A 23,843-nucleotide genomic window follows, 5' to 3' on the forward strand; every position below is an offset into this window, starting at 1 on the left:
CTGTTTCCCGTAGGCGAATGAAAGTGCTAGGGAAATACCATATTTCTTTGAGGGTGGTTAGTTATTCCTGGTACTGAATATAATACTTGTACCTGTGAGTTGGCCACTTTGATCAGGGTGAGGGTGGCAGTTACCGTATCAGTGAGGTGGGGCTGTGCTGGAGACAATAAAACGTGAATAGCGCTTGTGTTTGGGTGTGTAACTATGCGACTTTGTTTTGTTTTGTTGGCTTCACCTTCTAAACTTCCTTTTGACATTAAGTATTATGACTAGAAATGAAAGGGACATGTGCGAAGAAAATTAAAGAAGGCAGCTTCAGATTTCTCTTTTTAAATAGGTTAAGTTGTTCGAATAAGTAGAGAAACATACTCCATTCTGAGGTAGAGATGACCCAGCCGAAATGGTCACTGCTGTCCGCAGTAGTGTATTTGTTAAGGGCTACTCCAATCAAAATGCCAGAATAGTTTTCTTTTGAGATTTGACACCACGACTGTGAAGTTGGAACATGGAGGAATAAACAAGCAAGGATTAAAAAAAAAATGATGGCGACTAACTCTACTTAGTAAAGAGTATCACAAACTTCTAATTATTAAATCACTGTAGTACTAAGACATGTGGACATGAATTAGTGATAGGAGGCCCCCCCCCCAGAACAGACCTTAATGTATATTATAATTTAATATATGTTAATGCAAGTGTCATCAACTAGTGAGGGAAGATGAGATAATCAGATAACCAATCGGAGTTTATTTTGGTGAGCTGTGTAAAGAGCGAAATGAGTTAAATATAAAAAGTGAAACCATTTAAAACATAGGCACAAAACACCAAAGAACTGGGGTCCCGGGTATTATATGTGCGGATGTGGTGTGTGGTGATGACAGTGTTTTACTCCGAGGGGAAAGGTGGATGATTGAGTGAACAGGTAGGAACCACTGACTGAAGCAGGATCCCAGTATCTTCATGACACCAAAACAACTTCCAGATGGAGGAAATGACGGATACAAAATGTGAAGCTGTGAAAGAAGACATAGATTAAGTGTTTTCACAGTCTTTGGAAAAGCACGGAAAAACCCTTTTAATTATGACATAGAAGATGGAAACATAAAAGACAGTACTTTAAAATTTTGATTGTATTAATGAACTATTTCAACTGAAAACAATAACAACCCAAAAGTCATCATATATGAAAAAGTAGAATGAACACGCAAAACAAAGCACGCTGAAAATAGTTAAGACAAAGACAATCAAGACAGACACACTGACTCTGCCGTGTACGCTGCAGACGTGTCTACCAAATTCAGAGCTCTCACAACAGGAAAGAACAGAAGACATGCAGACAGTTAACGTGAAAAACCCAAAGACCAATACACATGAAAAGATACTAATAAGTGGTAACTAAAAAATTAGTGATCTGAATTTCTTTTGTTTGTAAGATTAGCAAACATTAATAATAACTAATATGAGCAAGGGTTTGGGAAGTAGGCAGTGTTCACTGCTATTAAGAGTATAAATTAGTATAACCCTTGAAAGTCTTTGACTAAAACAAAGTTACAAATGTACACATACCCTCTGATTCAGGTTTCCAATTTCTAGAAATTTATCTCACAGAAACAGTCATGCCATTGCACAGAAATGTAAGTAGCAATATGGTCATCTCAGCACTGTTTATAATAGTGAAAAACAGAAGCAACATATGTCCATTAATATAAACAAATGCCTGTTCATGGAAGAGTGGTTAGGTAGATTGTGATAAATATACACCATGGAATATTCTGTAACCAATAAAAGCTATACCCAACTATAATAAGATGTCCATGACCTGTAAGTGAAAAATAGACTGTAAAACAGGATAATAATCCCATATATTTAAATATTTTTATAGGTTTTAATCTGAATATATGCACACATATACATAATCAAATAAATATACATTACAAGGTCTTCAGGCCAACTGCAAAGTGAGAAAGAACAGTCCACAAGACTTTCCCCACTTCTGACACAACTGCAAGTTCCCAAAACCCTCCTCGGGTCCTCTAATTGCTAGAAAGACATGCAGAACTCTGAGTGCTGCTAGACTCATGGTTACAGTTTATCACAGGGACAAGACTCAGATTAAGTCAGCCAAGGGAAGCCATGCGTAGGGCAGGGTCTAAGAGGGTCCAAGTGTGGTGCTTCTGTCCGTCCTCTCCCACTGGACAGCGTTCCCTCCCTCCCGCCACAGTGTGTGACGCTGCCCACCAGGGACGCTCACCTGAGTCTTTGGTCTTCAGAGTTTCTCCTGGATCACTGCCCGAGTGACTGACCTCTAGTCTCCAGCCCCTCCCAGAGACTGCCGATACTTCTTAGTCATCATTTCCTCTGGAGATTGGAACCGATACCCCTGCTCAAGGGCCCCGTCCTCATCACTGCAGTGAGATTGTCCTGAGCCCCAGGCAAACTCAGATACAGCTGTTGGGCAGGACATTCCAGCGGCCTGGAGGTCACCCCCACCCCCGAGAGCTGAGGGCAAGGGCTCGACTTCTCTTTGGATAAGGTTATTTCTCACTACACAATGTTATCACCAAAATTTAAATTAGGGTGATTTCTAGGTGGCGGAATTGCAGTTGACTTTGCTTTTGTTCTTGGTACTGTTCTGTGTTTGAATTTTCTTTCATTGTGAGTATATAATTTACTTAAAAGTTAAATAAGACTAAAAAAGCTTAAAAAGAGGTTAAAGTTAAAAGTAAGTCTCTGAATAAGGTGGGGGTAGACAGGCATGCATGCGTGCTTAGTCGTGTCCTACTCTTTGCAACTCCATGAACTGTAGCTCGCCAGGCTCCTCTGTCCATGGGATTTCTCAGGCAAGAATACGGGAGTGGGTGGCCATTTCCTTCTCCAAGGGATCTTCCCAACCCAGGGATTGAACCTGTGTCTCCTGCATTGGCAAGCAGATTCTTTACAGCTGCGCCACAGACATGCTATAAATGTTTCCCAAACCTAGGGGAAACATTTGCAGAGAAGTATTACAGAGTGTTAATATCATTACTATTACAGTATTACAATATAAAATAGCAAGGAAAAAACAACTAACATTTCAACGGATGTTGAAAAGTGAGTTAAGATTTGTCGTCTAGGTAACAGCAGTGTCCTACAGCTGGCTTCCTGGCTTTGAGGTCGTGCTCCCGCTACAGAAGATATCGCCACTGGGGGAGGTGGGCGAGGAGTACATGGGATGCTTTATAGTATTTTTTTTTAACTTTCTGTGAGTCTATGTAATTATTTCAAAATAATTAGTTTTTTAAAAGACAAAAGGCACAGATAGTTCATCAAAGAGACGCGTAGCTAGTACACAGATTTTTAAAAGTGTTTTACTAACAGGTAATACAGTTGAAGTCAGACTCCACTTTTTCCTATTGTAAGTCCAGTCCCATCCTCAGTCCAGAGGAGTTGGGAACACCCTGAGTTCTGGGTTCAAGTTTACACTCCTGGCAAATAGACATATGCTTACGGCTTTAACTGGTGCCCCGCCCAGCATCGCTGCTCCTGCCTGAAAGGCCAGTTATGGCTCGAGGTGGACAGGAAACACCAGGCTTTAACACCCAGAAATGTACCTAAGACTGAAGTTCAGTATTCAGTAACATGCCCCAGAGTTGGGCATCACTTACTCTGCACCAGCCGGGTCCTTTCACAGTCCCTGTGGTCTCAGGCTCCCCTGAAGAGGAGGGGACATCGGCATCCTTTTTACCAAAGGTGGGACTCCGACAGCTTGTGCCACCAGTCCAGAAAGGGAAACCACTCTTTCCTCGTTTGCTTGGGCCTGGTGTAAGCATGGTGCTGTCTGTGCCCAGGTTGGTGGCCGGGACACAGAGGGGGCGCTCAGGCAAGGACACAGGCCACCGTCCTTCACGTTCAGGGCCAGGGGAGTCACTGCTGCGGCCAGCCCGATCTTACCTGTTTCAGCTCCATCAAGGTGCTCTAGGTTTTGATCATCATGGAAATGATCACTCCTGGCTAGGTACACGAAATAGACAACCACAGTCCTCACAAACATGCTCATACACGGCACCTGGACACAGTGGCACACGCGCACACGCAAGTGCATGCACACTCACGCCACACGCACCATGCACACCACACCCATACCCATGCACCACACACCAATGCGTACACCACGCGCACACCCCCCGAGATGCAGCTGCTCACCGCACACCACAGTAAAGACACACACGCGCGAGTGCACGCACACACACACACCCCCAAGACACAGCTGCTCACCGCACACCACAGTAAAGACACACACACGCGAGTGCACGCACACACTCATGCCATACATACCACGCACACCACACCCGTACCCATGCACCACACACCCATGCGTATACCACGCACACACCCCCCGAGATGCAGCTGCTTACCGCACACCACAGTAAAGACACACACGCGAGTGCACGCACAGTCACGCCACATGCACCACGCACACCACACCTGTACCCATGCACCACACACTCATGCGTGCACCACACACACACACCCCCGAGACACAGCTGCTCACCACACACCACACCCATACCCATGCACCACACACCCATGCGTGCACCACACACACACCCCCCGAGATGCAGCTGTTCACTGCACACCACAGTAAAGACACACACACGCGAGTGCACACACACTCACGCCACACGCACCACGCACACCACACCTGTACCCGTGCACCACGCACACACACCCCGAGACACAGCTGCTCACCGCACACCACAGTAAAGACACACACACACATGCAAGTGCACTCACACACTCACGCCACACCCACCACGCACACCACACCCGTACCCATGCACCACACACTCATGCGTGCACCACACACACACCCCGAGCCGCAGCTGCTCACCGCATACCACAGTAAAGACACACATACGCGCGAGTGCACTCACACACTCACTCACGCCATACATACCACGCACACCACACCCGTACCCATGCCACACACACTCATGCGTACACCACGCACACACCCCCTGAGACACAGCTGCTCACCGCACACCACAGTAAAGACACACACACATTCACCTTGTCAGTAGGACAGACCTGGAATGAAGCCCTCAGAAGCCCATATACCTGCCTGGCTGCCACCGCCCTCTGAGCCTGCTTCTCCAATAGGACTTTCTTAGAGTGTTAAAAAAAAAAAAAGATGCCATGTGCCCCAGGAGGGGTATGAGTTTGGGGTGCAGGAGATAGGACCCGTGCCTGGGCATGGGAGCAGGCCCTGAAAACCTCACAGGCCCTGGGCGGCGGCTCTGCTTGGGCAGGTGGCCCAGGGCGGAGGGCCCATGGCTCCAGGGCGATTCCCCTGAACATGGCGCCCTCCGCCTGCCGTGCCTCACGAGGGGCCGCTCCCCACGCCTCGGCTCCTCAATGAACCTTTGTCTGTCTGGAGTCTGTTAGTTTTGGCTCCTGGCAGCCCGTGGAACCAGGCCCAGATCCCAGGAAAAGCCAATGGAGACCGCTCTTTTGAAGAAAAAGAGTCGAAGTCCTGGAAGAGAGAGCAGTCTAGCATTATTCACTCATTCGCTCATGTAAGAAACCACTTATTCACCATTATCCTCATATTTGGATCTGGGGCACAAAGCCGACTTGTGCACAAGTTTCACGTCTGCTCATGTGATGAATCGCCTTCCCTAATTAACTGGCAGCCCTGTAAGGCTTTGGACTGTACCTGGTCTTGTTCCCTTGTTTATTTTGAAGAAAAAAAAAAAATATATATATATATATAATACATTCCTATGTTATATTTGAGCAGTAGAAAACACAACGGTAAAGAGTGAAAACTAACTCACTGACTGAGGCTCCTTAATTCCCGATTCAGCTGTCCAAAGGGGAATCACTGTTTCCTCTTTCTGTTTTCTTGTGTGTCTTCCCTGAGATTGACTGGTCATTTTCTTCCCTCCTTTCCGGCGTGTGTGTCTGTGTGCACGTCTGTCTGTTGAAAATACAAATGGTGGCCATGCTGTGCGTCTTGCACCTTTTTTTTTTCTTTCCCACTTAATATATCTTGCCGATCTTGCTGTTAGTTAGGTACTTAGTGTTAGTCACTCAGTCGTGTCTGACTCTTTGCGACCCTGTGGTCTGCAGCCTGCCAGGCTCCTCTTTCCATGGAATTCTCCAGTTAAGAAGACCGGAGTGGGTTGCCTTTTCCTCCTCCAGGGGATCTTCCTAGCCCAGGGATCAAACCTGGGTCCCCTGCATTGCAGACAGATTCTTTACCATCTGAGCCATCAGCACATGTAAATGTATGTTGTTCCCAGCCTTTTCCTCCCACCAACAGGGCTGTAGTTTAATGTCTTCTATTTATGTCTTTGTGCCCATGTGCAAATGGGTCTGGAGTAGAGTCTACTCCTAACAGTGGGATTGGGAGTTGGGGGGATGCACATTTAAAATGTGATACACAGTTGCCCACTTGCCCTCCAACAAAGGTCACAGTTGTTTTTGCCCCTCATCACATCCTGTCCCTGGTGCCAGTGTAACTATCACTCTTGCTTACCAGAATTCTGAGCTGACTAGGAAATCAAAGTGGAGTCAGCTCACAGCAGCGCTGTTCACAATGGCCAGAACATGAAACAACCCAACTGTCCATCAGCAGATGAAGGAGTAAACAAAATGTGGTCTCTCCATCCAGTGGAATGTGATTCAGCCATGAGAAGGAAGTACTGACACATGAACTACAATGTGGGTGAGCCTTGAAACTGTTGTGCAAGGTGAAAGAAGCCAGATAGACAAGGCCACGTTTTACCATTTGGTTTATGTGAAATGCCCAGAAGAAACAAATCCATAGAAAAAGAAAGTAGATTATAGTTGCCAGAGGCCGGGGGAGGAAGTAAGAGGGAGTGACTGCTACTGGGTACAGGGCTTCCTTTTGGGGTGATGAAAACAGCACTGAAATAGCAGTGATGGTTACATGGCATTATGAACAGACTTCATGCCAGTGAACTGTGCATTTTAAAATGGTCAAAGTGGTAACTTTTATGTTACATATATTTTACCACCACAAAAAATGGTTCAGCAGATGTTGGCCAAATTATTCCCTGTATCGTTGATCAAGCTGTGGATGTGACTTGTAAGGGAACCCCAGACTGTCTTTCTAAGCAGCCCCAGGCAGCCAAGAACTAGGAGAGGCCTCCCCCACCCCAGGCTCGCTCTCTAGGCGCAGAACAGGAGGGGCATGGGCCCTAAGTAGACAACTTGTCCCCAAGAGAAAAGAAGAGCCTGCAACCCCCATGCCAGTCCCTTCTTCCACAGTCTTTAGCACACCAACTCAACCTCCCTGAGAAGGAGACAGATGTAGGAATGTGGGGTTTTTTTGTTTTTGTTTTAATAAAAAATTACTGAAGTACAATTGACATACAACATTTAATTTCTGCTATATAGCAAAGCGACTCAGTTATATATACGCACACACACATATATATGTGTATTCTTTTTCATATTCTTTTCCATTATGGTTTATCACAGGATATTCAATATAGTTCCCTGTGCTATACAGTAGGATCTTGTTTATCCATCCTGTATATACTAGTTTGTGTCTGCTAATCCCAGACTCCAAGTCCTTCTCTCCTCCACTCTACTTCCCCCATGGCAACCACACATCTGTTCTATGTGAGTCTGTTTTTCTTTCATGGGTATGTTCATTTGTATTGTATTTTAGATTCCACATATAAGTGATATCATATGGTATTTGTCTTTCTCTTTCTGACTTACTTTGCTTAGTGTGATGATCTCTATTTGCATCCATGTTACTGAAAATGACATTTTAATAGCTGAGTAATATTCCATTGTGTGTATGTACCATATCTCCTTTATCCGTTTATCTGTTGATGGACATTTAGGTTATTTCTGTGTCTTGGCTATTATAAATAGTGCTGCTGTGAACACTGGTGTGCATATGTCTTTTAAAATGATAGTTTTCTATCGGTGTATGCCCAGGAGTGGGATTGGCACATCTTGTGGGAACTCTATTTTTAGTTTGTTTTTTGAGGAACCTCCATACTGTTTTACATAGTGACTGTGCCAATTTACATTTCTACCAACAGTGTACTCAGGTTCCCTTTTCTCCACATCCTCTCCAGCATTTATTATTTGCAGACTTTTTAATGATGACCATTCTGACTGGTGTGGGGTGATACCTTATTGTAGTTTTGATTCTCATTTCTCTAATAATTAATGATGATGAGCATCTTTTCATGTGCCTGCTGGCCATCTGTATGTCTTTTTTTTTTAGCAATGTCTATTTAGATCTTCTGCCCATTTTTTGATTAGGTTGTTTGGGTTTTTTTGTTATTAAATTGTAGGAGCTATTTGTATATTTTGCAAGTTAAGCCCTTATCAGTTACATCATTTGCAGATATTTTCTCCCAGTCCTTAAGTTGTCTTTTTGTTTTGTTTATGGTTTCCTTTACTGTGCAAAAGCTTGTAAGTTTGATTAGGTCCCATTTATTTATTTTTGCTTTTATTTCTATTGCCTTGAGAGACTGACCTCAGAAAACATTGGTGTGATTTTTGTCAGAGAATGTTCTGCCTATGTGCTCTTTTAGGAATCTTATGATGTCTTATATTTAAGTTTTTAAGCCATTTTTGAATTAATTTTTGTGTGTGGTGTGAGGGAGTGTTATATTTTCATTGATTTATATGCGACTGTCTGACTTTCCCAGCACCACTTGCTGAAGAGGCTGTCTTTTCCCCCTTGTGCATTCTTGCCTCCTTTGTTGAAGGTTAATTGCCCATGGGTGTATGGGTTTATTTCTGGGCTCTCTTTTGTTCCGTTGATCCATAGGTCTCTTTTTGTGCCAATACCATGCTGTTTTGATTACTGTAGCTTTGAAGTATTATCTGAAGTCTGGGAGGGTTTTGCTTCCTGCTTTGTTCTTATTCCTCAAGGTTGCCTTTGCAGAACTGGGTCTTTTATGGTTCCGTTTAAATTTTTAAGATTATTCCAGTTCTGTGAAAAATGTCGTGGGTATTTTGATAGGTATTGCTTTAAGTCTGTGGATTTTGGGCAGTATAGGCCTGGGAACGTTTTGCTGGTGGGGTTGCAGGAAGCATGAGGAATGGTGAAGAAATAATACCTTACAAGCAAATATGGCTGCATGACCAAACGAGTGGACTCCACCACTGTCTGGGCCCCACAGCAGTAGATCTCGGAGCCCTTGCCTGCTTTCTTTTTCAGAGAATGCTCTGACCAGGAGTCCAAAGCTCATCTTCCCTGGAACCAGCAGAACCCCAAATCCCCACCTCAGTTTCATCCTTACCCATTCTTAATGCCAGCTCCTGTCTGTGCAAGGCTTGCATTTTCATTTTCATTCCAAAGCAGTCTCTTGCCAGACTGCCAGAGAATTCAGTTTGCCATTCCACTCAGCAGCAGTTTCGAGAGAGAGTTTGTTGTGCTGTAGACTTCCTACCCCGTGTCATGAACCTGTCTTCTAGGAAGGACGGCTGTGGTAGTGGGTGTGTGAAGACTTTTCTTTATGGAAAAGTTTAGCTTTCACTTAGTCATTCCATATTTAATCACACCTCCCACATGCCAGGCACTGTGCTCGGATGAGTCAGACCCAGACCCTGGCCTTCCCAGAGTCAGATTGGGAGAGTAAGGGGTGAATCCAGGGTCCCTGTTCTAACCAGGAAGCCTGGGTGTTGGTGTTGGGGGGTGATGTTTGAGAAGGCAGAGTTGGGAGGTAAGGCCAGAGGAGGTCTTTTGTTTATGGAGGGGGAAGCCAGTAGTCTCGGAGTTTTTTTTCTTTTTTACATTTTAAAATTTTATTTGTGCCAGGTATTAGTTGTGGCACGTGGGATCTTTGATCTTCACTGTGAGCATGTGGGATCTAGTTCCCTGACCAGGGATCAAACCTGGGCCCCCTGTATTGGGAGAACAAAGTCTTAGCCGCTGGACTACCAGAGAAGACCTCAGAAATTTTACTAATGTGTTTCTGGTTACACTTTAAAGAAGAAGTATGGCAGAACCCTGAGTTAGGCGAAGAAGCATCCCACCCAACCGTGTCTGGAAGCCGAGTTAAGCTGGGGTGGGGCTGGGGGGAGCAGAAGTCTGACCGTGGGTGTTTTGTGGGAATCCTGCTCTAGGGATCCCTGCCAAGGAGCTGCCCGTTAGAACTCCTTAGAGCAGCCTCTCTTGTATGTTCCATGGGAAACTAGACTTGGGGTGCCTCCACAGAAAGGGTCCCTGTCCTTGTCTGTGGGTGTCTGCATGGGGACTGTCTCCTGCCCTCATCGAAGGTTAACAGTGAAATCACATCAAAGGCGGGAGAAGCCCTTTCATTAAGGAGACGTCTAGATGTGTGTCCCGCATTTTTCTAACACTTTGCGTGTCCAGTCAAGTTGCGGTGTGTGGGTGAGTGTCCGTTAACCATCGCCTCTGCTTTCACCCTCTCCACCTCTCTGGGCGGTTTAGGTTTTAGTTTTGGTTTCAGACTTGCTTGTTCGCGTCAGCTGAGCGCCGCCTGTCGACTGTTGAGGTATTACAGAAGCCTGGGATGATGGGTGATAGCCGTTGGACATAAGGAGTGAACATCCCTACGGCAGGAAGAGGCAGACATCCAGCAGTTTGGGGGGAAGAAGATGAGAACCTGAAAGTTACTTTGTCAGAGTGGGTTTCTAGCCTCCAGGGTCTGACCTCTCTCTGAATCTTCCCACCCGTTTCACAGTAAGTAATTGAAGAGGTCGGTGTCATCTGACTTCTCTAAGGCGCTCTTATGCTCGCATCAGCCACTACGTCTTACATAACAAAGCAGGAGTAAGGGTGGGTTTATATTTAAGCCCGCTGGTTTAGTTTTGTGGGTATTTTTTTAAAAATATTCTTTAGGGTTACCTCTGCTGTGTGTCTTAAGAATGTGGCTGCGTGTGTGTACATGTAATCCTTCTTAAAACACTCTGGAGGCAGTGGTATTATTGTGATTTTACCCAGGAAACTGGCATGTCAGAGAAGTTACGTGGCTATAATAGTTCACTTCTAGTATGCAATTGCACCACAGAGACTCAGAAACACCAGGCTGCTGGCTGTTGAATGTGGGTGACAGCTGAGGTCGAAGTGTCTTTGGGCTGGGGGAGCAGGGGCAGAAAGGCATGTGACTGGCTTGAAGCCCCTGACCCTTTGAGCTGAGGCTGCTGCTGTCTGTCTGTCCCTCCAGTTCTCAGAGGACTTGCTGTGATGTTTTCTCTGTGGGAGTCTCAGCCTTCTCTCCTACAATCCACAGCATGGCCCGGTGCTGGGTTGGAGGATGGGGCATGAGATTTGCCAGGGGCTTCTGATGAAGAAACCAGGTGTTCAGGTTTGGGGAGTGTTTATTACTTAGCCGCTCTCTTTGAAGACCCCAGCTGTTGTGACTCCTGGCACGTCTCTGCTTGTCACATGGCCTCTCTGAGTAGCTTTGGAGAAGGGAGCAAGGCTGTGGCCTGCAGTGATGTAGAACTCACAGAACCCCCTTTGGTATGGACCAGAAAGAGTGCCTTGCCCATCTCAGCCGTCTGGAGAGGGGAGCCCTATGCCAGCGGCTCAGAGGTGGCTCCTGGCACAGCCCATGGAAAACTAAACCATCTGGGCAGGCTCTACCACCAGGGAGCGTTCCTTGCCTGCCATTAGCTTTGTTGGCAAAGGCCCTTTAACTCATTCAGGGAAGAATTATTACATGAGCCCCTGCTCTGCGCCAGGTTCGGTGCTGGGTGGTGAGGGTGAGAACACTGAACGGTCCCTCCCCTGAGAAGCTGCAGGCTGGTGGCCGGAGGTGTGGGGAGTGGATCAGTGTGTCCTTGAGGTGTGGACAGCGCTCAGAGATCCTGAAGGGACTGGCAGCAGCCTGGGAGAGGCCAGTGCCGGCTCGGAGGAGATGGTGTCTGAGCGTCATTTGGAAGGATGAGCAGCTGGCCATGGGCAGAGGGAGCTCCATGAAGAATGGGGACCGCCAGTGCAGGGGCCTTGAGGCAGGAGAGGGCCCTGTGGGTTCTAGGGCCAGTGGGACATTTGTGTGCCTGATCGTCAGTGCCTCCTGAGGACTGGTGGCCGAGAGCAGGTTCAAGGAGCCTGGCATTCCTTCAGTGGTCAGCAGATTTCTTTTTTCCTCCCCCCAACTTTGTTGAAATAAAATTGACATGTAACATTAAGTTTAAGGTGTACAACATGGTGATTTGATACACATATAAGGCAAAATCCACAGATTTTTAGCTTTTAATTGTGGGAAAATTTGAAGATATGCAAAAGTCGACAAAATGTGATAGTAAAAGTGATGATATATCCTATTGAGCCTAGCCTGTGGCTTGCATGGATTAATCCAGAATTTTGAGGCCTGGGATGGTAGAGTGGCACATTTAATTGTCAGAGAAACCACTGAGTGTCCCCCTCCTCATTTTACCTTTCAGTGGGAAGTTGGTGTCTCCAAAGTGGAAGAATTTCAAGGGCCTGAAGCTCCAGTGGAGAGACAAGATCCGGCTCAACAACGCCATCTGGCGGGCCTGGTACATGCAGTGTAAGTGTCTTGTAGCTGGACCAACGATCCTGCAGGTTCTGCCACCGAGAGGCCTGTGCACCTTGGGGCCCGGAGCCCAGTCTTGGAACCCTGTGTGTCAAAGAGAAGTCTCTCTCGGACAATCTGTGGAGAGAGGAGAACCAAACCAAATCCAAGTGTCCACAGGAGGCTCAGTGTTGTAAGGCAGAGGCGAAGGGATGGGTGTACAGCTGAGGGGTGACATTCAGAGAGTCGAGGAACAGTCCCCATTTTCAGCGGGTCTGAGAAGGTGCAGGCCTGGGCCATGGCCTGTGTCCTGCTGGCTTGGGTGCTGGGGGGTCTGGTGATTCGCGCAGGAGACCGGTGTGCCGGGAGTCCCTTAGGCTCAGGCTGGTGTTTCCTCTTGATCAGGCAGACTCCCTTTCTCACCCTCACATCACCGAGAGAGTCTTTTCCTTTGACCTGAACCCTTTATTTCTGCAAATCTCATTTTCCAAGAGAAGAACACTTCAGGATCCCCCCAAGGGGCAGGGCTCCTCAGTGACAGTGTCTCACCCTCTCCCCGCCCAGATTTGGAGAAGCGCAAGAACCCCGTGTGCCACTTTGTCACTCCACTGGACGGCTCTGTGGACGTGGACGAGCACCGCCGTCCAGAGGTATTTGGCAGGTGATGGGCCCTCACTCGGGAGAAGGAGGTGACATGAGGACGGGCCCGAGGGCTGGACCCCACAGAGGAAGGCTGCGGGGCAGAGCCCTTGGGGTGCTCTGACCTGGTGGCTGTTACACCGTGAGATGTGACGGCGATGTAGGGGCACGTGGCCCCTGACACCCTGCAGAGGCTCCCCCTGCACAGGCCAGGCTGCTCCAAGGACTTGGGGCTTCCTCCAAATAAGACTTAGCCTCTGCTTTCCTTTAATGTCGGTGCTTCTCTGGAGGTCAGCTGGGGAGGTGGTGAGGGGACAAGGCAGACATCTTTAACCACTGAAGAATGACCTCAAGATCTTTATATACTGCGAGGGAAAGATGGTGAAGACATAGTAAATGAAAAGAAGCAAGTTGCCCAACAGTATTTTATTATCTTCAGGTTAATTTTTTGAAGCATGTATCTGTGTGATTATACATACATAGGAAATGTCCCAAAGTATATACAGAACTCTTATTTGTGGGATTAGTGTGAGGAGGAGAGAAGACTCCACTTTCACTTTCTACTCTTCTGTATTGTTTTAGTTTCGTCCAAGCTTGTCTTACTGTTATGATGGAAAGGGAAAACTTGGAAAGTAACCTAACACAAGACAGCTTGGAGCCAAGGGACACGATCTGGTATCAGACAGTAGTAAAGAATCTCATCACTTTTCAGGTCTGGTAATAGTATTGTATTAGTCACTGTGGAGATTCTTCACTGTCTAAGACACACAGTGAAATATTTTAGGTGAAATTATATGACACTTATGATAGGATGTCTGGGACTTGCTTTAATATTCTGCAGCCATCAAAAGAAAGGAATGTGAAAGTGAGGTGGTCTCTCTGAGGCTGTCACGATTCCTGGTCACCCGAATTCAGAGATAACTATGGAAGGGGCTCCCGCCCTGCATGGTGGGGAGGTTGAGCTGAACCTTGGAGGTCACTTTCTGCCCGAACCTCCTGTGACTGGCTGTTCGTTTTCACCCTTTGGAAATGTGGCGGAGCCTCAGGGCATTTGAGAGCCAGCCCGAGTCTCTGGCGATTCCTCTAGCTCCGGGCTCTCTGCACTTCTCCCCTGCCGAGTACTTTGTCTGAGCCCTACTCCAGTCCAGCCTCCGGACCTTGGGCCCTCAAAGCCTCCTAGGTTATCTTTGGGGGGTAAGATAACCTAGTGAAAGCTCACCTTCATTCTGAGGCTGGGCATGGCCCAGCAGAGGCCAACACACTCTGTGGATGAAGCCGCAGGCAAGCGGCTAGCGACTCAGAGCTGGATTGCCCGGGCCTGACTTCTGGAGCCAGATGCTTGTTCGCTGGCAGGGTGAGCTCTGTGAATAAAACCCAACACCACCTCTTCCCTGTGCCCCGCGTCTCTCCCACAGGCCATCACCACAGAAGGAAAGTACTGGAAAAGCCGCATAGAGATCGTGATCCGGGAGTATCACAAGTGGAGAACCTACTTCAAGAAAAGGGTATCTGGAAACTTCCCTGGTGGTCCAGTGGCTAAGATGCAGTGCTCCCCAGGCAGGAGACCTGGGTTCAATCCCTGGTCAGGGAACCGTATAGATTCTACATGCCACAACTAAGACTTGGTGCAGCCAAATACATTTGAAAAGGACTTGCAGTCCATATTTACTCAGTACACTGACCCCCGAGGCTCTGGCTCAGAGCTGTCAACCCATTGCCCACCACCCTCCACCATTGCCCCTGCAGCCCCTTTCTAGCCCAGCCGAAGTGGTGACCTGCATAGGTTGTGTGACCTTTGTTCTGTCTGTCCAGCTTGGAGCTAAGGCTGTTTATTCCACAAACGCTGGTCAGGAATCTCTGAGCCCAGCTTCGGCCTGGGGATGGCAGGGGTAGGATCCTTCTTGCCACCTTCCTTCCAGAGAGAGAAGGTCTAGATGCTTCTGAAAGTGATCCTCTTCCAGAGAAGAGAGGCTGAGGGCCTTGTCCCCTCTCTGGGCCTTGGGGAACCACCTTGTCCCTCTCTCCTTTCTCCGCAGCTCCAGCAGCACAAGGATGAGGACCTTTCCAGCCTGGCCCAGGTAAGCGAGAGTGGGGGCCATGAGGACCCTCACGGGACCTCCCCCTTTACAAGAAACAGCAGTGACATGGGTGGCCAGCACTGCAGCAGAATGTGGTGGGGACATGGACTCTCCCTGGGGCCAGAAGAGGGACATTAAGGAAAGAAGCCAGTTCTCTGCAGGTCCCCGTCCCCTGGCCTCATCTCTTACCTGGCAGCCCTTGCTGCTCTGAGAAACTGGGCCACGTATCTCCCCAACGTGACTTGACAGAGAACTCGCGAGCCAACGGTGCCCATTTGGCTTTTCCTTCCCCTATTGGTGGTAGGATGATGACATGCTTTACTGGCACAAGCACCGGGATGGCTGGAAGACGCCAGTCCCCATGGAGGAGGACACGCTGCTGGACACAGACATGCTCATGTCAGAATTCAGTGACACCCTCTTCTCCACACTTTCCTCCCACCCGCCCGTGGCCTGGCCCAACCCACGTGAAATAGGTAACCCGCCCCCAAGGGCGGCTCCTCCTTGCTGTGTGGGGGCCCCATCGGGCCCATGGTGCCCCTGCCAGGGAACAGTGGGGGGTTTGGTCTGAACGAGCTTCACATTTCTGATCATGTCCCCTCAGCTGAGGACATGGGCCTGGGGCCAGTGCCAGGGCCTGAGACTCACTCTCAAGAAAATCATTTGCACTCCAATCATTTGGCCTCTCACCTGGGAGCATGCAGCTATCCAGTTAACCCTCCGGGAGGAGCCCATGGACTGAAGTCAGCACCGAGGGGGTCTCTGCAGAGCTGTTCACAGCAGAGTGTCTGCTCCCAGATACTCAGTTTACCTTTCCCCTGAAAACTCACTTCCTTTCCCACCCTCTGAGGGTGGAGAATGCACATGAAGCCCCCAGAGAAATCCTAGCCAGTGGCCCACGTTTCTCCTGTTCCCAGGAGAATGTGAGCAGGGCCAGGAGGATCCAGTCTGGGCCCCTGATACATTCCCACAATGTGGACTGGGAAGGCCAAACGGTCCCCCTGTCTCCTCTTACGCTCACAGCGCACCTGGGGAACGCGGACATGATTCAGCCTGGCCTGATCCCTTTGCAGCCCAACCTGGACTTCATGGACACCTTCGAGCCCTTCCAGGGTGAGAACTTGGGGCAGAGAGAGAGTTTGGCTACCCGCGTCTCCCTTTGCCCAGGACCGAGTAGATTGGGCTTCCCTTTCACAGAGGGGAACTGTTAGAATGGGCCAGGGAGAGGACTTAGAATTCATCCAAAACTTTCTTTTTTTTGTTTGGTAGTAGCTACAAGGCCTGGACAGTGTTTCTCATCCTCCACGTCCCAGAGCCTCAGGTTTGGCCTTGACTGCAAGCAGTTCTCCCTCTAGGCAGCAGAGGGCGCTGGCGACACAGCTGCCGCCTTGCAGTTTCCTGCTGTTAGAAATGATCCTTGAGCTCCCGCCATCATTAAATGCAGGTGCCACCAAGGCCTAGGGGTGTTTCAGAACCCACACTGGTTGCCAGCATGTACAACTCCAATCAGAGGGCCTGTTTCAGCAGAGTTCCCTCAGTGGGGGTGGAGGGGTGCCCTCTGGCCTTGGCATTCCTCTGGGTAAGGTGGGGTTCAGTGCCCAGTTCGTTTGGATCTTAATTCAGTGAAATGACAGGCACAGAGCTCACAGGCCCCCGATGTTGTCTTTCAGACCTTTTCTCTTCCAGCCGCTCCATTTTTGGCTCCATGCTGCCTGCATCCACCTCAACGCCTGCACCAGATCCCAACAGCCCACCTGCTCAGGTAGAGGGAACTTGGGGAAAGGGAAAGGGCACCGGGCTTCCAGTCATCAGACCTCTGCAGCGAAGTGCTAGGGCTCGCTCGATCTGGTGCTGGACTCACAAATAACGTGTATAGAAGTTATTCTAGCTGTCCTAGAGAGCATCCGGAGGTGTTCATGAGGTGGGGGACTCTCTCAGTAAATGTATGCTCCCCGCTAAGGCCCCAGATAACCTGTGTGTGGCGAGCTCTGTCTTGACCAGTTAAGAAAGGACCAGTGAAATTATCTTTCAATTAAAAATCAATAAATTTTTTTGAAAAAGAAAGGACCAGTGAGATAGCAAAGAAAAATGTGGTTGCTAAGAAATTCCTTGTATTTCTTTTCCTTTTTGCTACGCACTCAGCACAAGTTGGCTGCCAGGTGCTGGGGCCTCTGAGCTGAGGGAGGCACGGCTCGTTGCCCTTAAGAGACTCTCAGTTAGTATCCAGTTAGTGTGCCCTGGCCCCCGCTTCTTCCATCTGGCTTGGGGAAGAGCTGCTTCTATAGTGACTGAGGCCCGAACAATTGATTCCTTATAGCCTTTCCCTTTTAGGAGGAGGTGACCTCCCTAGAAGTTGATATGAGACAGTGTCCTGGGGGAGCCTCCTGAGCAGCTGCGAGCCAGGCTGCCCCTGCTCTGTAACAGAAGATGGCAGGGACTTTGGGGGGACCCCGCCGGACTCCAGAAACAGGATATCCCGAGGCTGTGAGCCAAGTGTGTGCAGACAGTCACTGTGTCTGAGCCCTGTGTTATCACTGAGTCCCCAGAGGAAACAAGACCCCTGCCGGCGCCCAGGGGGACCCAGCTCCATCTCCCCAAGATTAGGAGTCCCGGGGCTGGGAGACGTTGCCTCTGTCCCTTCTGCCTGGGGCTGCATCCTAGGCGCACGGTGTACGTGTTGGGCTCCGTGGCGTGTAGCGCTGGAGAGTGGCGGCGAGCTGTGTGACTTTAGCATTCATTGCTCACTTCTTCCCTTCCTTCCTCAGGAGGGCATCCTGCCAACCACCGCTCTCCCCACTGCAAGCCTCCCTGACAGCTTCATCGCACCCCCTGCAGCCGCTGCCCTAGACCCCACGAGTGGGCAGGGCTGTGAACACCCACCCCAGCCTGGGGACCCCTTCATCCAGCCGGCAGACCTGGGTCCCTCGGCACCACCCCTGAGCGTCCCCCAGCCTTTCCTGCCCGTGTTCACCATGCCCTTGCTCTCGCCCAGCCCCGCCCCACCACCTCCTTCCCCCGTCTTGCCATTAGGCCCCCCTCCCGCCACTGCCCTGAACCCCCCAACTCCCCCCGCCTTCCTGCAGCCCCAGAAGTTTGCCGAAGTCGGCAAGTCGCCCTCCGTCATCACCCACACGGCCTCCGCCACCCTCACCCACGACGCTGCTGCCACCACCTTCAGCCAGAGCCAGGGCCTCATTATCACCACGCGCTATCCACCCCCCTCCGGGTCCCCCTATGGCCTGGCACTGTCTCCTGTCACCCGGCCGCCGACCGCCAGGCCTCCCCAACCCCGTATGACTTTCGTGCATCCCAAGCCCATCTCCTTGTCTGGGGGGAGGCACAAGCAGCCCCCCAAAATAGTGCCTGCTCCCAAACCAGAGCCGGTGTCTGTGGTGTTGAAGAACGCTTGCCTCACCCCAGGTGAGCCAGGTGTGCGGGAGGCAAGTGTGACCCCCCACCCCCACCCCCGGGACGTTTCCTGTCCCCAAGGCTGGCAAGCTCGTGACACACACACATCGTGATCTTGGAAGCAGAAGGGCTGTGAAAGACGACGTATGTAGATCGAGTCTGTTTTCTATTCTGTGGTGGTCTTCCAGTCTCAGCCCAATGTGGAAAAAAATGTAGCCCTGGTCATCTCTTGCCTGGTCTATAATCTGTCCCCACCAAGGAGAAGTTGCAAAAATCTAGCATCGTCTCTCCATGCCCTACAGTGAGGGGGCAACGTCTCAGTGGCAGCAGAGGGGTCGTGTGCTGCTCCTGAGGCTCCCCGCCACTCCCCCCCGCAGCCCCCATGCAGCCTGGCTGGTCCAGGTTCAGTACCCGTGTCAGGCAGCAGGCGCATAGCTGGGCCTCCACCCTCACCTCCCCTTGTTCCGGCAGCTGCCTTCCCAGGACAGCCGCAGGCAGTGATCATGACATCTGGCCCTCTGAAGAGAGAAGGAATGCTGGCTTCTACCGTGTCCCAGTCCAGCGTAGTCCTCACGCCTGCTGCCCTCACCAGGGTGAGTGGCCAGGACAGGCCTTCAACATCTTATGACCTTGAATGGCCCTCACCTGACCTAGCTGTGCTCGGGGGTGACCTTCCTCCTCCGTGTCCCCTTAGGCTCCTGGAGTCACAGAGTTCCCCAGCGGCATCCTGGTGACGGACCTCGGCCCCGGCCCGGGAAGCCAGCACACCCCCGTGTCCCGGCTCTTCCCTCCCAGCACAGTGCCCGACTCCCTGGTGAAGGGTGAGCAGGGCCCGCTGCACGGGGGCATTGCCCAGGTCCCTGCCGCAGGCGCCAGTGACTCAGCTCTCCGCTTGGAGCGCTTGGGACCGCGTGAGTGGAGTAGGGGGCCTGCTGTGGGACTGGGGAGGCTGTTGAGGGTACCCGGGCGGAGCCTGGGCTGCCAGGCCAGGCAGTGAGGGATCCGAAGCTGCCGGTGGCCCAGGCTAAGCACAGGATCAGTGAGGGAAAGCCGCCAGTGCCTTGTGGTTCCGGCAGCTTGTGTGCTCACGGGGACACCGCTCAGCCTCCTTCAAAAGGGCCTGGCTCTGATGGGGACGTCCCTGGTTGTCTGGGGGTCAAGACTCTGCTCTGCCACTGCAGAGAGTATTGGTTCGATCCCTGGTCAGGGAACTAAGATCCCACGTGCCGTGAAATGTGGCCAAAAAAGATTTTAAAAAATAAAAAAGAAAGACCCGGCCGTGAGCTGCCAGTCCTGATCCACAAAAGGGACTGAGCGGTCATCAGCAGCTTTCAGAAACCGCGAGCCCGCGGTTGCTGTGCCTGCGGGAGCCCCCGGCCTGTCTGGGTTTGGCTGGTTGTCCCTGGCCCGTGTGCTGGCGGCACACCTCAGGAGCCCCCTTCCTTCCTCCCCGGCTTGGACTTCGGTTGGTGAGACGGCTGGGGTAGGACTAATGTTGCCCAGTGAGGTCTGAGAGGTCTGGGAAATGATGTTCCCAAGACTCTGCTGCTGGTGGGGGCGGGTGGGGGGCGTTGGGGAGGGGTGGAGCCAGATACTACCTTGGGGAGGGAGGCCAGAGTGTCTTCCTGTCTTAGATAAAACCAGGGTGGCTGCTCCCAGAGCCCTCTGCAGCAGCATCTTTCTGAAGTGGAGAGGAGAACATGATGAGCGGGGAGCTAGCTGTCTGCTTACAGGGGTCAGACAGGGACTCGTCCAAGGACAGGTTTTGAAGAATAAGGACCCTTGTGTGGGAAAATATAGACACGGACTGGCTATAGATTGGACCCTGAAATGCCATGTGGGGGCTCGGGGAAACGTCGCCTTGTCTGCTGAGGTGGATCCCCAAAGGTTAGAGCCATGCTGGGAGGCTTGAGAGCAGGGTAGGGAGGAGAGCAGTGTCACGGGGACAGAGCCTCAGGCATCCGCGGGTCCATGCTGTGAGGCGGGGCTGGAAGGGGCTTCTTGGGCACAGCTCCTGAGCTGGGGCCACAAGTTTCCTCCACCGAGTTCATTTGTTTTCCTAATTAAAAGATTTCTGGGGTGGGTAAAATTGAAGGAAGTATAAGAAAACACACACGTAGAGTTCAAAGAACAGATAGCTTAAGTGCTTGCCACCCAGGGTGAGCACCAGAGCCGTGCAGACGTGGAGGGGCCCCTGGTGCCCTGGGAGGCGGGCCTCTCTCCTCTCCCAGACCTGCTGCACCCGGCAGGCCTAGCCAGGACCGCCCCGCTGCCCCCCGCCCCGAGATGCTGGCAAGGATTCGCCTAGTTCTTGCTCTGGGCTGCCATGGGAGGTCGAGGGCGGGTTTCCCTTTGTGGGTGAGTCCCTGCGCTGCTGGCACAGCCCGGCCCCTGAGGGGAATCTCTGCTCTTCCCAGGTCGGGACTGCCCGAACTCAGGGCAGGTTTCTCCGTGTGCATCTGAGCAGAGCCCCAGTCCTCAGTCCCCCCAAAACAACTGCTCAGGGAAATCGCCTGCAGACCCCAAAAACGTGGCTGTTTTAAAGGTACCTCTCGGGTCTTGATTCCCTCAGAAGACTGGGGAGGCAGGGAGAAGCGTATCCAGGGGCCATGAGGACAACTATGTTCCTACTGGAGACATACTGGGAAGACCCATGGGCTTGACAGGTGTCCCACACCTGAAATGGGGACATTCACTGCCTTGCCCTTGAGCATGTTGGCTCCTCCCTGCGCCACCTGCCCCCAGCCCTGTGTTGACAGTGGCCCCGAGCTCTGTGGAGCGGGGGTGGCAGCTGTCACAAACGGGTCTGAGGTGTGGGGGTGGCCGGGAAGGCCGGATCTGCAGCGCCAGGCCCTTGGCTGTGCTCTGTTCTGTAGGGATGGTTCTCTGGCCCCATCTTGTCCCCTCCTAGCTCCTCCTGGAGCCTCTTAGCTTCCTCTTGCCCCCTCCTTCCACATAGCTCTCTATAGAGAATCTGAGCAGCGGGTAGGGATGGGGAGGGGGGCCCTGTGGTGCAGTGACGGGCCGATTCCCCAGCAGAACCGGCAGATGAAGCACATCTCAGCCGAGCAGAAGAGGCGCTTCAACATCAAGATGGGCTTCGATACCCTGAACAGCTTGATCTCCAACAACACCAAGCTGGTGAGTGGCTGTGGGGGTTGGGGGAGCGGGTGGGTCGGGGCAGGACCGACAGGATGGGCACTTGGGGGCGCCTGGTGTGCTGCGCGCCCTGACCTGGCCCCCTCGCAGGCCAGCCACGCCATCACGCTGCAGAAGACTGTGGAGTACATCACCAAGCTGCAGCAGGAGCGCAGTCAGATGCAGGAGGAGGCCCGGCGGCTGCGCGAGGAGATCGAGGAGCTCAACGCCACCATCCTGTGAGGCTGGGCCTGGGGGCGGGGGTGGGGGCTGGGGGTTGGGGGGTGCGGCTCATCCTACCCCGAATGGCGGGGAGGGAGGGTGGGGGGACTGGTAGAGGCCCCCTTACTCGGCACTGCAGCTTTTGTCCTCCCCCGCAACCTTGGGCCTGCTTGCTGGGCCCCCAGCCCCACTGAGCTCCGCTGACTCTTCCTGTCATTTCAGCTCCTGCCAGCAGCTGCTCCCTGCCACGGGTGTCCCTGTCACCCGGCGCCAGTTTGATCACATGCGAGACATGTTTGACGAATATGTGAAAAGCCGGACCCTGCAGAATTGGAAGTTCTGGATTGTATCTTTGGGTTTTCTTTGCTCATTCCCCCCATCCCTGCAACCCGTGACCTGAAACAGCAGACACTGACCCTTGGGTTCCTTTAGAAAGAGGCTCTCTAAATGGTCGTCATTGAGTTTGTCAAGACAGGTAATGCTAGTTTCTGTCTCAAGAGAGACAGGGGCCCGGCTAGGCCCGCAGTGTTGGAGGGGGCTGTCCTCGGTGAGTGTACTGGCTGAGGGCTTCCCGGGGACATGGAACTGGCCTGCTTTGCGCTGCCGAGTCCTTGAGAAGGGGAGAGGAGGCTGGAGCTGCTGGTGGGAGCCGTGAGGTGGGCAGGAGGTGGGATCTGCTCTGACATGTCCCAGCATCAGCTCCGTCCTGCCACCCAAAACCAGGACTCACAGAGTGACTGTGTGGCAGAGCCTGGATTTGAAGCTGGTTCGCTCTGTGCTGTTCCCTGGGTTTATACCACATGCCCTTGACAGCTGTTACCGAGGCAGGGATGCCTGGGTGCTGGGCTCTGGCCCTGGGGCCCAGGCCTCCCAGCACTTGGCCTTCCAGTCAGTCCCCACCCAGCCTCCGCTGTGCCCCTGAGTGGACAGTGGGCGCACGTGCAGGGTTGGCTGCCGCACCCCCGGCCGTGGGTCTGACAGGCTGAGGAGGGATTCACAGGGGAGGAGAGCTGCGAGGGCGGGGGGCGTCTGTGTGCACCCCTGGGCGGGTTCTACAGGAGGCGGCGGCAGACAGCAGCTGCAGTCCTCTGTTGCTCTGGTCCCCGAGTGGAGCGGGGACAAGTTGGAACCTCTTGGTCAGTGCCAGGTTCCTTGGCATCAGGCTGAGCGCAGGGACGGTTAGGGACATCTCTCCCCAGCTGTGCACAGCACCCTGCCAGTCCCGAGGGGTGTCTGTCACGGGCTCGCCTGTGACTGGACTCCGCTCTCTCTGCGCTCGCTTACGGTTTCTTTAACCCGAGTGCCGTGCAGTTCAGCGTTATCATCAAGCCGCTGTTCGAGTCCTTCAAGGGCGTGGTGTCCACCAGCAGCCTGGACGAGCTGCACCGGACGGCGCTGTCCTGGCTGGACGAGCACTGCTCCCTGCCCATCCTCAGGCCAAGTGAGTGGGGGCTGCCCGCAGGGGTCGTGGGGCTGTGGGGGGCTTAGCCATGGACACGGCCGCAGAAAACCCAGGCCCTGCCATGGTTGGTCTGCACACACCAGGGGCAGGAGGGTGAGGCCCTGCGGGGAGGGGGGCGCCTCGCCTCAGCTTTCTGCCATCTCCGTGTGTCCGTCTGATGATCAGATCCAGCTCATGTCTATTGAGCACCTACTCTTCGCCTGGCCTTGTATCCGGTGTTTTCAGATATACTTTCATGTTCAATTCTTCTAATAAGGATCAAAGCTGTGTATTCAGGTCACAGGGATAAGCAGGAACGGCTCAGGGTGTTCCCCACTCTTCCTGTAGGGTGGCAGATAGGATTGGGGCATCATCTTAAAGGTAGAGGTGTGAGTGTCCAGACCTCAGCAGAGAGGCTCCCCTGGGGTT

At 51.8% G+C, this 23,843-nt stretch overlaps 1 protein-coding gene and 1 long non-coding RNA gene across 3 annotated transcripts in view; one reads left to right on the forward strand and one right to left on the reverse strand.

Annotated features, from left to right (window-relative positions):
* LOC122423984 (MLX interacting protein) overlaps window positions 1–23,843 on the forward strand; it is a 59,176-nt gene that overhangs the window by 30,468 nt on the left and 4,865 nt on the right. Inside the window, exons 2-16 of one of the 2 annotated variants that reach the window (XM_043441570.1) lie at window positions 12,397–12,503; window positions 13,053–13,138; window positions 14,543–14,632; window positions 15,164–15,205; window positions 15,510–15,681; window positions 16,229–16,318; window positions 16,876–16,967; window positions 17,971–18,625; window positions 19,085–19,206; window positions 19,308–19,524; window positions 21,031–21,158; window positions 21,650–21,754; window positions 21,863–21,990; window positions 22,196–22,319; window positions 23,285–23,414. In XM_043441570.1, the coding sequence (XP_043297505.1) occupies window positions 12,397–12,503; window positions 13,053–13,138; window positions 14,543–14,632; window positions 15,164–15,205; window positions 15,510–15,681; window positions 16,229–16,318; window positions 16,876–16,967; window positions 17,971–18,625; window positions 19,085–19,206; window positions 19,308–19,524; window positions 21,031–21,158; window positions 21,650–21,754; window positions 21,863–21,990; window positions 22,196–22,319; window positions 23,285–23,414 (2,288 nt within the window). The remainder of the gene's footprint in view (window positions 1–12,396; window positions 12,504–13,052; window positions 13,139–14,542; window positions 14,633–15,163; window positions 15,206–15,509; window positions 15,682–16,228; window positions 16,319–16,875; window positions 16,968–17,970; window positions 18,626–19,084; window positions 19,207–19,307; window positions 19,525–21,030; window positions 21,159–21,649; window positions 21,755–21,862; window positions 21,991–22,195; window positions 22,320–23,284; window positions 23,415–23,843) is intronic. The other variant, XM_043441576.1, reaches the window with a different exon arrangement.
* Window positions 883–2,381, reverse strand: LOC122423992. Its single transcript, XR_006264267.1, has 3 exons — window positions 2,252–2,381; window positions 1,567–1,661; window positions 883–1,013 (listed from the first exon to the last, which is right to left on the reverse strand). It is a non-coding gene; the product is annotated as an uncharacterized LOC122423992 (long non-coding RNA).

Source organism: Cervus canadensis, chromosome 1 (assembly GCF_019320065.1).
Source record: "Cervus canadensis isolate Bull #8, Minnesota chromosome 1, ASM1932006v1, whole genome shotgun sequence".
Taxonomy (NCBI): Eukaryota; Metazoa; Chordata; class Mammalia; order Artiodactyla; family Cervidae; genus Cervus; species Cervus canadensis.